The sequence below is a fragment of the Chionomys nivalis genome, chromosome 22 (genome assembly GCF_950005125.1).
Source record: "Chionomys nivalis chromosome 22, mChiNiv1.1, whole genome shotgun sequence".
Classification (NCBI taxonomy): Eukaryota; Metazoa; Chordata; class Mammalia; order Rodentia; family Cricetidae; genus Chionomys; species Chionomys nivalis.
This window is the reverse complement of record NC_080107.1, coordinates 51,143,256-51,158,495: the sequence shown is the minus strand read 5'-3', so window position 1 is coordinate 51,158,495 and position 15,240 is coordinate 51,143,256. Positions and strand designations below refer to the sequence as shown.

The following is a 15,240-nucleotide window of genomic DNA, read 5'->3' as shown; positions in this document are numbered from 1 at the left end:
GTCATCAACATGGAGAGGACCACGGTGTGACAAGGACCCCTGCTGCTCTAGAAAGGGATGTGTTCATCTGCACATTCCGGTTCCCTCTTCTCCGCTGTCGAGTGTCATCTGCCACGGCTCCTGACCAAGTCACTCCCTCCGACAGACGGCCACCCTTCTCCAGCTGCCCCATGTTCTGTGAGTGTCTGCACACAAGCACGGGACTTCTACAACAATGGCACTGTGATTCATTCTTTTCATTGAGGAAATATCTAGAAACCTCTGAAATGAGTGAAAGGCAGAGGGAAGAGGACAGGCTTACTTCCCCTAGCTGCGTTTCAGTCCAGTGGCTGATGTCCTCAATCCAGACTTCAAGGGTTCAGTTTCTCCAGAGAATGAAGTCCAGTCCCTTGCCAGGAGACTGGGTGCAGTACTTCCATGGCTACACAGGGGCAGGAACTCTTTCCTGCTTCCGGCTGACTGTCCTGTCTCTGACGGCACATGTATGAATGTTTGGGCTTGGGGGCTTCCATCTAAGTCTCTGTGAAGGGTATGGGGCAAAGCCTTTTGCATCAGCATCCAGGAGACAAATGAACCGACTCTCATTGCCTTGAATCTCCTCCCGCATCAATCTTCCAGCACGATGACGTTTGGGGAGGAACCAATCACACGTGGTTGAGAGTCTTCACTCAATTTCAAGATTCATTTCTTTAAAAAAATAAAAAATCCTAGTGGTGCATGTTTATTTATTTGGTTAATTTATATCATTTTTCATTGTAGCCTGGAGAGGCATTTTCTTCACATCTCAGTGTAGCCAACTTTATGTAATTTCCAAGTCATAATCCAACAAAAAAAGGTGTGTCCTCACTAGGGTGAAAGACTGATGCGTTCCTGCTTATTAGAAATTCTCAAAACCCTCCAACTCTTCTTTTTTTAAAGGGGTTTTGGGTGTTCTGTTTGTTTGTTTGCTCTGGGCTTATGTGCACCCCTGTAGAGCCCATGTGTTCAACCCAAGGTTATTACACATCAAAGATGAGATCCCAAATGCCAACAGATGCTGGGCAGATATCCAGGGATGTAAGAAACTCACTCAGCAGGTTATGGCTGAAGCAGTTTCAGACAAATTCATTTCCAGCTCAGGAGGGTCTGACCCTGAGGAATCCACGTTGGCCCTCGCAAGCACTGGATGCTTGGGGACAGGCAGACTTCACTCACCAGCAACCCTGGGCAGAGCTCTTTCTCTCCCTGCTGTCTTCTTCCCCAGGCTGCTGTGGATTGGCAGGGCTTGCCCTGGAGGAGCCTCTGCTGCGGCAGCTACTTGTGCCCCCAGGAGTCAATGGCACCACAGGCACTCAGGGGTCAAGAAGGCCTGTAAGAGCTTGGCTGCTCGGCTCCCAGCACAGGCTTTCAGCAGAGAGGAGGGGTGATCCCAGGTCACCGAGTTAGGGATCGTGACTGGAACACACTACTAGCACAAGCTTCAGAGTTACCCATAGGAAACAATCCATGACACAGCCAAATAAGAGGCGAGGCAGGCTTAAAATAGCTAAATAAATCTTTAATATTTCTAATTGCAAATGTACAGAAATTGCACAGCCACACGGAGTCTTCAAACACCAACAAGTTCTCTGTACATTATTACATGGTTAAAAGTCACGGCTGGAGGGAAGGGCTCCAGCCGACTCTGACGTTTGCACTTTTTCCTTTTCACATACTTACAAAAGGGGAGCTAGGTACAGTGGGGGACAGGGGTAGTCTTGAGGCCAAGTATATAGAAAAGAGGGGCTGGTTCCCTGGACAGTCTGGCTCCCAGACGTATGTGTATGAGGGAGTGGTTACCCTCAGACAGGTGCTGGGGTACACGGGAGCTCTGGCCCTGGTCCCCACCCCCACTGCTGGGTAGTCAGAGGTCTTCGCTCCAAGGAAGTTTGGCAGTTTCCTTAATCCTGAACATACAAGTTGAACAAAAAGGTCAGTTGTCTGTGTTGGCAGGGGAGGGGCAGCTCTCTCCAGCATAGCCTGGGTGTCAGTGGTCAGGGTCTTCCCAGAGCAGGGACCATCCTTCCCCTTGGGGCCTCTGCAGCCCTTGCTGTAGGCAGAGCTTAGCCCCAAGGTTGTGGGCAGGAGGATGCTTTACTGGCCCCATTGGGGCATGTGCCCCCATCAACCTCCCCCACCCCCCAACAGCATGCTGCAAAGACAGACACCTAGACTGCAAAGCTCGCCGTCCTGCCCAGCGCCGTCCTGCCCAGCACCGTTCTCTAGGCTACAGTATCAACCGTGAGAGCAGCGGTCCCGGCCAGCCCTCGCAGCACCAGGACTAAAGGACTATGTACATCCCTTGGGTGAAATAGTTCCATTACAGTCAAACACCAAGAACATTTACAAAAATCGGCAGACTTGCAGTTAAGATAAAAATCTGTGGAGAGTCTGTACACTTTTACAGTTTTTGCACTAGGTAAATAAGGCTCTCGGCCTGAGAGCTAACAACCCCACCAGAGGGGCCATTGCATCTGGCCCTGCGCCCTCCTGTCCAGGCCTGGGGACCTCCCCATATTGCTAGGAGGCGCTCAGACAGAGGTCACTTTATGAGGCATGGGCAAGAGTATGGGTGGGGAGGAAAACAGGGCTTCCTGGGCAGTGGAAGGGCAAGACCCAGGCCAGGCCCTGCCCAAGAGGCCACCCTGGCTGAAATGCACAGGCGTGCAGGGTGTGGACAGGAAGGGGCCGTGGCAGGACCTCAGCCCCGCCTCCTTCCTTCCTGAGGTCTCTGACCCTTGATAGCCAAGCCCTCTCTCCCAGCATTTGTCTGTAGCCTAACTGGGTTGTAGGTTATATCTGCCCTTGCCTGTCCACAGACTGAGGATGGGGTGCAGCACGGCAGGCCACACCTCCAGATTTCCACCCTTCCTAATGAGGACTCTAGGAGCACAGTGCAGCTTGCCTAGCCCCATTCCGCTGTCTGGGCAAAGGCCCCAGCTCCTGCCCTAGGTGACTCAGAACCAGGGCTTGGAATCTAGGGTGGGAACAGATGGGGACCCAGGAGAGACCCGAGCTCCTGCCCATCTCTGACCCACAATGGGGGGAGGGACAGATATGCTACGAACAGCCTAGAGCTGGGAAAACCAGCCCCAGCTGTGGGGTGTGCCCCTCCCTGCCTGCAGTGCCTGGGTCCTTGGCTGGGGCTGGGAGGGTGAGGAGAGGCGACTGCACACACGGGGCCTGGTGCAGGCTGCTGCTGTCTTGGAGAGGGAGCAAGTCTAACATCCTCCAGGGCCGCTATTTCCCATGCAGTGCGCACGCTCAATTTAAAAGGCCCCTGTGTTCCAGCAAGCGAGCAAGCGGGCTTTTGTTTCTAATGCATACTGTGAAAGGAAAAAAAATCACAGTTATCCACCTTCTCAGGGCCTGCAGGCATTAGACTTCTTTTAAACCATCAGAGAAATGAGATCACTTTTGCAGGATGAGCACCAGTGGCCACTCCCCACAGGACCACTATGCTGGGATGCACTGGGACCCTAGAGAAGGCAGCTACAATGCATGGTGCAATCTGGTCACCTCTGCCCAGCTCTCTGGCTTCTGGGAATCCCAAGAGCATGAGCCAGGCCCACATGTGAAGTGTGGGAAGCTGTGGATCCCTCACAGGTATGCGGGAGGGCACCGCAGAGAAAGTGCAATGCTCACTGTCTGTTTGGCAATGCGATAAGAAAGGGAAGGAGATGGAAAATGGCGAGACTGGGCCAGGCACAGGAGCGAGGTGACTCCAGTTCTGCTTGGACAGGAAGCGTCCCTGATGGGCTGCATGCAATGGCAGGGGCTCAGGGCAGAGATGAGCAGGGGCCACAGAACCTCTCTGTGCCTACCAGTCAACCATTCCATTAGGTCCCAGGAGTGACCCCTAGATCACACTTGAGCCCTTTCCAAGTAGCTCCCTCCCTGGCAAAGGGTAAGGGGTACATGCACTTGGCTGGTCGAGGAAGAAAAGGTAACACATACCAATTCAACAACCAACAGACACCTTTGGCAGGCCTCCCTCCAGGGCTGTCCCCACTCCCCAGCGTGCAGTCTCTGCTGCTCTACCCAAGCCCGCTGTTCAGGTGGGCGAAGAGAAGGGGGCACTGTGCGCTCAGGCTCATACTCCATCAGTCTTGTGTCCCCCACTGTGGGCGAGTCTGCAACTGTGGGGAGCCTCCCGACCGAGACCGAGACCCTGCCCCGGGCCACACAGTCCCCCTCTCCTCAGGCAGTTAACAATTGCTGCTGTTTCTGAACTCGCCGTTCTCAGTAATCTGCAATTTGGTGGGGTTGGTGGGGGAGACGCCGTTACGGGCTTGCATGCTGTACCTCTCTTTCAGCTGTGTGAGAGCGCTCATGAGGCGGGCGTTGGCAGCATCCAGCGAGGCGATGCGCTTTTCCTGTGGGCAAAGAGGGCATCAGTAGGGCATAGGATGGGCTCTAGAATGCAGAGAGGACCATGCTAGGCAAGAGAAACAGGAAGGACTTGGTTGGAAGCCAAATGTGGAAAAAGCCTCAGGCTGTGGAGTGGCCGGCTCCATGTGGGAAAGGTTCTGTGCTGAGGTTCTGTCTGGAGTTAAAGTGGCCACCTGAGGCTCAGAGTCAGGAGCCCATGCGTCCATGCATGCGAGACACACAGAGTTCCTAATTCCTAGGCTGCACAGTTTACAGTCTAACCAAACCTGCCAATTCTTGGGGGCATTTGGAAGAAAGGGACACAGGCTTGAGTGAATGCACTTGTGGGCCAGAGTCCCCCTCCCTAGCCTGCTCTCACCTCCCCCACTCCCAGAAAGTCCAGGTAGTCAGTATCCTCAGGGACACTGTGGCTCCTGGCACCCGGCTTTTACAATGAGGTGTAACCAAGAAGCCAGCTATCCCCACCCCCGCCAGCTCTCTAACACTGTGGCCAGAGCCCACCTGGGCATCAATGATCTTCTGTTTGGAGTCTACAGCCGCTTGCATCTCAGCATGGTCCTTCTTCAGCTCCTCTTCCACAGACATCAACCTGGGGCCAGAGAACGAAATGAGCGGTGACCCCTCCTGTCCCCCAGCACAGACACGACTCCCCACCTCTAGCTCTGCTCTTTGGGGCTAGCCCTGTTCCAGTGCACTTCCAGGACACAATGAATGCCATGCCACAGGATCTGTAGGATGGAATACAACAAAGGCCCTGGAAGGTTCTAGACCTCTTCCGTCATATTTACTGAGGTGGTGTGGGCCTTGAGAAGGGAAGCTCCACTTTCTCCCTTTAGGGGCTCAGAGCACTGGGAACACCACACCAGGCCTATAACTGCAGACTGTACAGCTGCTGCTGAGGGGGGCAGCTCACACCCAAGGATGCTAGCAGCCCCCTGAGATTAGGGTGATGGGGGAATTCAGCATGATCGAAGTGGAGGATCTATAGGACAATTCTAATTCTACCCTGTGAGCAGGTAAACAAACAGTAGGCAGGGCAGGGGTTATGAAAGAGTCTCAACCCTGGGAACAGGTCCGCCAGCTTGATTCTGGGAAAGATGGGCTACATGGGACACCGTGAAGAATTCTGGGCAGGCACCTGGATGCATGATACAGCCCAATGAGGTCAAGTCCGAAGGTCTGAAAGTGCTACCTTAGCAAAGCTCCAAAACGAACCTGCAAGGATACAGCTGATTCCCGGCAGTGCCACTCTGTTCCAGAACAGATCCCACACAAGCAACAAGCACAAACCTCTACCACCGAACCCTGCAAACTCACAATGCCTGGCATCCCACCAAAGCAGCCAAGGATACAGAGATATAAGGAGATAAAATCTATAACCAGGAGAAAATGGGTGAGAAGACGCAGATGGCAGACAGAGACATCCCACATGCCCAGGGAAGACTTAAACTGTAACTAAACTAGAGAGGAAACCACATACTCAAGTAGAAAGGACTACAGCAGGGGCCACGGAAGCAGGGGTATGCCATTTCAGACCGCACAGGAAGCATCTCATGTCAGTCATGTCTACGACCCTGGCCTGTACTCCAGCTATCTGGGAGATGGAGGCAGGATGAACACAGCAAGTTCAATACCTGCCTTGCCTCAGAGCAAGTTCAAGGAGAGTCCAGGAAATTTACTGAGAGTTTGTCTCAAGGAAAAAGGTTGGGGTATAATTCAGGGGCAGAGAACTGTCTAGCCTGAACAAGGCCCTGGGTTCAATCCCCATGCAGTAATATAAAAATGTATATAAAACAAAACTCAGGGAACGATGGAAAAAGAAAACCGTGGAGCTGTACAGATGGCTCAGTGGATTATCAGCCCCTGTTCCTGCAGAGGACCTGAGTTCTGCTGCCAGTCCCCACAGGGCAGGTCACAGCACCTTAACTCCAGGAGATCCAATACCTTCAGCTGACCTTCTTGGGTAGCAGACACAGAAATCATGCAGGTGAGTCACATACATATAAAATAAAATAAAATAATAAAATGGGGAGGGGGGAGCCTGGTGGTGGCGGCGCACACTTTTAATCCCAGCACTCAGGAAGCAGAGGCAGACAGATCTCAGAGAGCTCAAGGCCAGCCTGGTCTACACATTAATTCCAGGACAGCCAGGACTGTTACACAAAGAAACCCTGTCTCACAAAAACCAAAACCAAAAAACCTAACAAACCAAAAACCAAAAAGGGTGGGGTGGGGATTTACCCCAAACCCAGGTCCTCAGCTCCAAAAATTAAAAAGAGAGGGGAGAGAGAGAGAGACAAAGAGAGAGAGAGAAGCAAGCAAGCGTCAATGAAATGGGGCAGGGCGGGAGTCAGAGAAAGGAAATAGGAAGCAGGGCCGTCCACCTACAGATCTAAGAATAGCAACACAAAGAAAACCATACCAGGCATGTTATAGCCAGACTGTAAAATCAAATTGTTGACATTTAATGAAAATAATATTGGGAGGATCAGGTGGCTCGCGGTAAAAGCACTGGCACACAAGCTGAGCTAAATCTGCAGAACCCACAGTCAATAGAAGTCCACTGCCCACCCCCACAGACACACCCACCCACTCCATATAATACTTACGTATCCCCTATACTGCCTACATTAATATACCCACATACCTAAATGTACACCAACACATACCTACACACAGACACACATACCACCTACACACACACAATGGCACAAATGTGGCATGCACACACATGCCCCACCCCAATAGTAAATACATTTTAAAATTTGTTAGTGTTAAGGATCCACCCTAAGGCCTGTTCATGCCAGGCAAGCATTCTGACAATGAGCATGGCTCTAGCCAAGAGAAGTACCTTAAAAACAACTAGAGGGGAAAAAACCAAGATAGGACGATGTTCCCCTCCTCCCGTAAACCTTCACATCACACGGCTCTGCTGAAACAGCAGTTCAAACACAGCAGCAGTATCATTACTACTACTACTGTAGCTGCGAAGCCTGGCACACTTAGTATCTGCCCTCTGAGGAAAACTTGTCAACAGATACCCAAAGCATCGGGGAGATGAAGTATGGAAGCCAACAAGGGAGGAGCTATGGAATAAAAGATAGAGTCCAAGGAAGGCAAGAAGAGACAAAGAGATGCTTCTGTCCCAAACAGAAAACCTGCCAGAGGCAACGGGGCTTAAAAAGAATTACATTAAAAGTAAATGGCTTAAACACTCCAATTAAAAGGCAGAAATTATTAAATAATAAACAGATCCAACAATAAGAAACCTATCAAATAAGCTTTAAGCACAAAGATTGGTGTTACAGTCTGGAAGTTTGTGCCCACACCCAATTGTGTCCACTGAAACTTAACCCCATGATGTCACCAGCTGTCCTCTGAGAGGTGACTATGTCATGAGGTATTTTTTGCTGGGTTAGTACCTTTACCAAAAAAGCTGGAGAGAGTTTGCTTCTAGGGACCAAGGTATGAAGGAGAGTTACACTAACTCAGCAGACACCTTGATCTTGGACACAGCAACATTCAGAACTGTGAACAGTAGCCGGGTGGTGGTGGCGCACGCCTTTAATCCCAGCACTCGGGAGGCAGAGGCAGGCGGATCTCTGGGAGTTCGAGGCCAGCCTGGTCTACAAGAGCTAGTTCCGGGACAGGCACCAAAGCTACAGAGAAACCCTGTCTTGAAAAACCAAAAAAAAAAAAAAAAAAAAAAAAGAACTGTGAACAGTAAATTCTTCTTGTGTATAACCACCCAGTGGAGGTATATTGTTATAGAAGAGAAAATGGACTTAACAATGGTTTGAAAATACATAGACAGGATATGATATACCATGCTAACCCCAGTTAAAGAAAGTTACAGTGGCTACATTAGAAATATCACGGGAAAAGATTATAAAAAGAAAGTGCATTTTTGGCCGGGTGGAAGTAGAACACACCTTTAATCCCAGCACTTGGGAGGCAGAGGCAGGTGGATTTCTGGGAGTTAGAGGCCAGCCTCATCTACAGGACTAGTTCTAGGACAGCCAAGGGCTATAGAAAAAAACCCTGTCTTGAAAAACCAACCAAACAACCAACCAACCAACCAACCAGCCAACCAACCAACCAACCAACCAACCAACCACACAAAAACCAACAGAGGAATCCGGATTAGATAGCTCAATATTGCTTCCTCAGAAACCGAGAGAACACAAGCACGTAGACAAAAGAGCAGCAGGGCCACATGGGAACAAGGAAGGAGAGAAGGCTAGGCGCCAAGGAAGCCAAGTGCAGACAGGGTGTGCCGTGCTGAGCAGGTGTCCAGCACCTAGGCTCGCTCTGCTCATCATTTGTAGCTGTCAGAAGCACAGCACAGAAAACAAACACTAGGAAGGCAGCACAGGTGATCCGGGAAGGACTTATGCTGTGGACAAAACAAGGTGAAGGAGGAGTTCCCTGCCTACCTCACACCTGCTCAGTCCGAGGTCTCAACAAATCACAAGGCTATAAACACACACTCCTTCCACCTGGTGTTAACTGTGAGGTAGGATACACCAAGGACTGTACACACACCCTGTCCCTGGGCAGAGACAACGGGAAGAGAGGGAAGAGAGCTAGCTACCGGAACCAACTGACCGCAGAAAATCTTTAGACATGCCAGGGCACTAGAGACCCAATAGACCCCAAGCTGGCACAGCCACCCTTCTTCCCCACCCAAACTGTTCCCCTACTGACAGGGGACACGGCCCAGGTGTGCTGTCCTTCTCCCTGACTTCAATAGCTTCCTCACAGTGTCTTGCTTAGCATCTTAAACCCAGTTGTCAAATTCCTCCTAGAGCTTGGCAGGAAGACCAGCTTCTTACCGGTGCCTCATACCCTCAAGTTCCGCCCCGCCCTGTGGTCCCTCCTGCCCCTCAGAGGCCTCTGTGGACCCGTGGGAGGCCACCTCACCTGCTGATGATGCCCTTCATCTGGATGTCCTTGTCCTCCTGCTGCCTCCGCAGCCGCTCCTCGCCCTCTTCTAACCGCGCCTGGTACTCCAGAACCAGCTTCTGTGTCGTCTCCTCCTGGCACTTGAACAGGGTCTCATACTCCTCCAGCTTCTTGGTGGAGATTCGCAGCTTGTCTTGCAGCACTGCCAGGTCCTGCCAGAAGGGCCGCAAGCCAAGGGCCAGCACCCGGGACACAGAGCATAGCCTCATCAGCCCGAGCACGGTAGGAACGCGTCCAACAGTGAACAGCCAGCCCAGTTCTGTGATGAGGCTTAAGCCTGTGGCTGCCCAAGGTCTGTCTCCTCCTCTCCCAGTCCAAACTGGGCAGTCAGGAGGAGGGTGAAGATTCAACCCAAATCTCAAAGTTTGAACTTTTGGGTTTTTTGTTGTTGTTGTTTTGTTTTTGTTTTTCAAGACAGGGTTTCTCTGTGTAGGTTTGATGCCTGTCCTGGAACTAGCTCTTGTAGACCAGGCCGGTCTCGAACTTACAGAGATCCATCTGCCTCTGCTTCCAGAGTGCTGGGATTAAAGGAGTGCAACACCACCTGGCTGAACTTTGTTTTTTAAATCGCTTTTTAGATTTATTTTTTTGATGTGTGAGTGTTTTGCCTGTACATGGGTATATGCATCACTTATAGCCCCGAGAAGTTTAGAAGAGGATGTCAGATTCCTGGGACTGGAGTTCCAGACAGCTGTGAGCCACCATGTGGGTGCTGGGAACTGAACCAGAGTCCTCTGTAACGGCTGAGCCATCAGTAACCTTTTTATAAGAAACCCTGAGGTAAATGAAGGATACCTGTCAGCGCCCTGAGAGGTAGACGGCAACAGAGGAGGGACAGCAAGACTCAGACAAGTCCCATGGGAAGCAACTGCCCAGCAAGATGAGATCCCAGCCTCCCGGCCTCTACCTGATCAGACTACCACAGGAACGAGATGGTAGTGCAGACAGGAGAGAACAAGGAAGAGGGGGAAGGCAAAACAAGGTATCCCGGGCTCTCCAGATGTGACTAAGCCTCTGGGGAAGAGGGAGGAAGCAGGGAGCCTGCAGGGAGGCCAGGCCTCCTTGCTCTCCTGACCATGGCTCTGGGAACATCATGTCCCATGTCCCCAGATTCCTTTCACATGCTGGGGGAAAGCAGGTGGTGCAGTGAACCAAGGGGGTGGTGGCAGATAGCAAATGCAGCATGGAGATGAACTCCCTTGAAGGGGGGGCACGGGAACAGAGAACACTGCTACCCTGAACAAAGGGCTCCTGCGCATGAGGCTGCAACAGGCTGTCCTAGTATTAAAGGGCCGAGGGTACTTGATACCAAGAGAATAGCAAGGGAAGCATCTGCCTGTAGGGTCCTACTCTGGCTCCCCCATCTACCTGGAGCTTGGTATCCAGGGAAAGGTAAGGCCCACTCATGAGTCCAGGGAGGTGCCATGACTACTAAAGACTTGGGTGGGTAGTCAAAGCACGCCACTGCCCCTGAAATGCTAGATATACGGTGGGGTGAGATCCGGAACTTCCACAACTTAAATTTTCCCTGGATGAAAGAGCACATCCCATTGGCAACGTAGCTTTATCCCTTATCTTGGTAACTCCCTAAGCCCTAGGCAGGCCTAAATGAAGGGGAAAGAACCTGTGTGTTTGGATCTCATAGCAGTCATGGGACCCCTCCTCTGGCTCCTCGTTCCCAAAGTTCCCCAAGAGTCTCTAGCAGCTCCTTACATGCCCAGTTGCAAGAGGCCTTCTTCAAGTTCTGACCCCCGTGTCCCAAGCCTGCACAATGCCCTCTCCAGTAACTACATGCAGCCTGTAATGGAAACACTCTTGCTGCTTTCCTCCCAGCTCTGTGACTCCGTCTCTGCAGGGACTAACGGTGACAGGAGCAAGCACTGTCACCCCACTAAGGCTCTCTCAAGACCCCGTCCCCTTGTTTTTCTGTTTGTTTTGTTTTTCGAGACAGGGTTTCTCTGTGGTTTTGGAGCCTGTCCTGGAACTAGCTCTTGTAGACCAGGCTGGTCTCGAACTCACAGAGATCCACCTGCCTCTGACCCCGTCCCCTTGTACTGGTGCAGGCAGCCCGCCCTCCACCCAGCCCAGCTTTACCTTTTCTGCTTGGCTGAGCTCCTCCTTACTCCTTAGCCTCTCCCTGTGGGGGGGATCTGGGCCCAGGCCCTCGTCTTCTAACAACTGCGCGTTCATGGTCAAAAGCCAAGCGGCTGTGCGGTCCAGGGCATTGGGGCTCACGGGTGAAGGGCCCTACAATAAAACACAGCTGTGAGGGGCTGTGAGAGGCAGAAATGGTGGGCAGTGGCGGTCAGGTCACTAGGGAGTCACAGGTGGGAAGGGAGAGGACCTCAAGTTGCCCAAGTACTTTCTCAAGGACATCAACCTTTAGACGGCAGCCAGAGCCAGTCAAAAGCCCAGGTGGGCTCAGAGCACTGTATTCTGCTACCATCAGGTGCTGTGGCAGCTTGGCTGAGGGGTGGTCAACCTACTGCACAGCAATCTGTCTTGTTGAAGTCCTTGGGTGGAAGGGATGGGCCACCTTCCTGATAGTACGTTCAGGGGTAGGTTCAGTCTGTGAGTGCTTCGGGAACCAGGGCCGGAGGGACAAGTGGGCTTGGGGTTTGGGCAAGAACTTTACTAGGCATAGACGAAAGAACAGAAACATGCCTTATTTCCTGACTCAGTCTAACCCCGGGGAATTGGTGAAGGAGCCTGGCATTCCTTAAAGCCTTAAAGGTCCCGACTGTCAGAAAAAGGAGTGCATATGGTGGGTGGGCCAGGGGATGCGGCGGGACAGCCCCATCAGCATGGGATGACAGCTGGGTGCAAGTGAGATGAAATGACCAAGGAAGAGCATGGCATGCATATGACTGCTGGCTGACCAGGAGGCCCGCCCACAGTACTGACCTGCTTGTGCACAGCGCGGGGCTTCAGCTCTGGGCTGTCTCCCTTGGAGGAGGAGGACTGTTGCCGCAGCCGGGTGCCAGGGCCAGCCCAGTCAGGTGATGCTGATGCCAGGGTTCCACTGGAGGGCCGTGGGTACTGTAGGGTGCTCAGCAATGTAGGAGGCGTTCTGCCCCGGGGGGCAGGAGGTGGTGGCGGTGGTGGCGGTGGCGGCTGGTCTATCCTTCGCTGGGGACCAGCACTGTTTTGCCTTGGCACCGTGGGTTGCCCACCCTTCTCAGTCAGTGACATCTGCCGCCGTGCCAGCTCACCAGGCCGCCTCACCAGCTCTTCGGCAGTAGTGCTGAAGCTTCCCAGTTTGGCAGCAGCTGCCAACTCCTCACTGTTGCTGTGAGAGCTCAGGGAGCTGTGGCCCTCAGAGCCTGAGTCACCAAGGCCACGGGGTGACAGCGGCAGACCAGCCGCCATCTGGTATACAGGATTCTGGAAGGAGAGTGGGGCCAGCAACTGGGGCCGGCCTGGTGCACCCTCGGAGGTGCCTGGTGTGGTCGGTGTTGGCACTGCCCGCCGCACTGTGGCCAACCCTGCGAGACTCACTGGGGCTGCCCGGGCTGGCCACCCAGTCACCAGCTGAGTTGCAGGCACTTGCCCATCAGCAGGTAGGGCATCGGGGCCCACTGGGGAACCTGCCTCCCCATCCAGTGTGCGGGCATCCTGGAGGTCTACCATGGACAGGCTCTTGCTGCCGTTGGCCATCTGCAGGTCAGGCTCATTAGCTTCTGAGTAGCTCGAGCTGCGGGCAGGTGAGGGCTGGACCCCGGAGGACCTTGTGACAAAAAACAAGTCCTTGTTTTCGGGGGTTGGAGACGGTAACCGGGTGAAATCTATCAGACTGCAGGGAGACAAGCACACACAGGGAAAGAAGGGGAAAAGAACCGTGAGTCCAGCCTCGTGTGTCCAAACCAAGAGCACCACCACCTGCTGGGCCTGGCATCTTGAACCAGGGCCGCGGACACAGCTGGGTGGCAGGAGGGTCATTGGTGAGGGGGCTGTTCTGACAGAACTTCTCTTTAGGGACCAGCCCTGCTAGTTTTAGGACAGACTGCTGGGCAGGACTTATCCCTGTAGGTGCATTTTGGGACAATGGCTGCCAGGGTCTAGAAGTGTCCCATAGTTAAACCTGAGTCCAAAGTTCGGAGACTCTCTGCCATCCCTGGGTTCTGAATTGTGAACATCGTTTTCAAAGTGACTGGGTCTCCTACTGCCTCCCCTCTTGTTCCTAGTCAGTCTAGTAACTCTAGTGGGGAGGGAGGGAGGTAGTGAAACCTCCCCTGCCCCTCCTCCTAATGTCACTCTTTTTGAGTGGCAGGCGGGGGCTGCCATTCCTGACAAAAACAGGGTATCAGAAGGGTTGTCAAGGGCATGAGGCAAGCAGGCAAGTCTGAATCTGTGCTGCAGGCCACACCCTCCCCCACTCTCCCAAGGCTGGACAGCGTTCTCACTCCAGACCTGTCTGCATCTTAACCTTGGACCTTGCCCAGACACCAAGCACAGCTGTAAGAATGTGTGAAGCTGCTGCTGCCCCAGAATGAGTCTCCCGTTCTGCCACTCCACCTTCCTCACGAGCTGCTCCCATGCCTTGGCAGGGAGTGTGGCACACAGTCTAACCAACTCCACACTTCTTTACAAAACAATCCCTCTGCCCTTGAGGTTCATAGAGTAACTATGCCCAGTTACTCTATGCTCAGTGCTCAGTGAAGCTGGGACTAGGGATCTCAAAACCAACTTTCTAAAGCCCTAGAATTACAAGAACGGGTGTTTGTTTTATTTATTTGTTTTGAGACAGAGACAAGGTTTCCCTACATAGTTTGAGCTGTCCCGGAACTTAATTCTGTAGACCAGGCTGGCCTCAAACTCACAGTGACCCGCTTGCCTCATCTCCCAAGCAATGGCATTAAAGGTGTGCACCACCACACCCAGCAAGGGATATTTTTAACAAGGACAGGTCCTGTGGAAATCTCAGGGAATTGGGGTCAGTAATTATCCCTAACTATGGGCTTTCTCAGCTCTCTGCTTGTGATCAGCCTTAAACCCAAGAATGTCTTTCCCAAAAACAGAAATGAATTTTTTCCAAAAAGCATAAATGCACTACAAGTACCACCCACATTCTCTGAGAAGCCTGTTCTGATTTATCCCAAATGGTAGCTCATCCCTTAAACTTGCCCCACACACTCTGGGTCTCTTTAGGCTAGCCCTAAGTACTTGTATGGGCACCATCTTTCCTGACACCACAGCTGGTCTGTGCCTAGCCTGCATGCACACCCCACTTCACCCAGCACACCTGGCAGCTTACCCAGAGAGATCATTCTCAATCACCATCTTCTGCAGCCCAGCTGAGATGCTGCTGCTGCCAGAGCCTGGTGTGGAGGCCAGGTCATTGGTGCCAGGGAGCTGCCCACTGCTCGGAGTGCTCAGTGCTGTGTGGACATCCCTCAGGATACGAGGCAGGGGCCCCAGTTTGGACACAATGCTCTGCAAAAATGGAAAAGGCAGTCGTCACCTATTGGAACCACAGAAATGTAGAGCCCTGCTCCCCACCAGTCAGACCCAGGAAGGTGCTACAAATCTGCCGTGTTATAACCCCCAATACCGGTGTGGCCTCTCTCACTCTATACCTCCCTACCCAAGAGGCATCTGTGCTAGCCTCTTTATCAGGGTAGACTTGTCCCCTCTACACCTTAGCCTGTAGATACAAGCCAGATATAGAACAGATACACAGGGTACTGGCCCAAGAAAATATAGTGCCTGGGCCCTTCTGAACCTCCCTGTCATAGCGTGGATGTGGCACAGAGGGTTCTGGCTGAGCTAAAGGGAGTGGAAACTACCTTTGCAGTGGAAAGCCATGGATGTAAGAACCTGCAATTCCTATGGCACAGCTGTGGAGGCAACAGTTCCATTTCAAAT

General features: G+C 52.5%; 1 protein-coding gene across 10 annotated transcripts in view; it reads right to left on the bottom strand.

The window, feature by feature from the left end:
• Window positions 1-1,516: 1,516 nt before the first annotated feature.
• Window positions 1,517-15,240, bottom strand: part of Dab2ip (DAB2 interacting protein) — a 174,442-nt gene continuing 160,718 nt past the window's right edge. For 8 of the 10 annotated variants that reach the window (XM_057754505.1, XM_057754503.1, XM_057754507.1 and 5 more), the window contains 6 exons: window positions 14,630-14,808; window positions 12,280-13,168; window positions 11,470-11,622; window positions 9,334-9,527; window positions 4,912-4,999; window positions 1,517-4,394 (listed from right to left, as the gene is read on the bottom strand). In XM_057754505.1, the coding sequence (XP_057610488.1) occupies window positions 4,227-4,394; window positions 4,912-4,999; window positions 9,334-9,527; window positions 11,470-11,622; window positions 12,280-13,168; window positions 14,630-14,808 (1,671 nt within the window). In that variant the 3' untranslated portion in view covers window positions 1,517-4,226. The remainder of the gene's footprint in view (window positions 4,395-4,911; window positions 5,000-9,333; window positions 9,528-11,469; window positions 11,623-12,279; window positions 13,169-14,629; window positions 14,809-15,240) is intronic. The other 2 variants (XM_057754506.1, XM_057754504.1) reach the window with 2 other exon arrangements.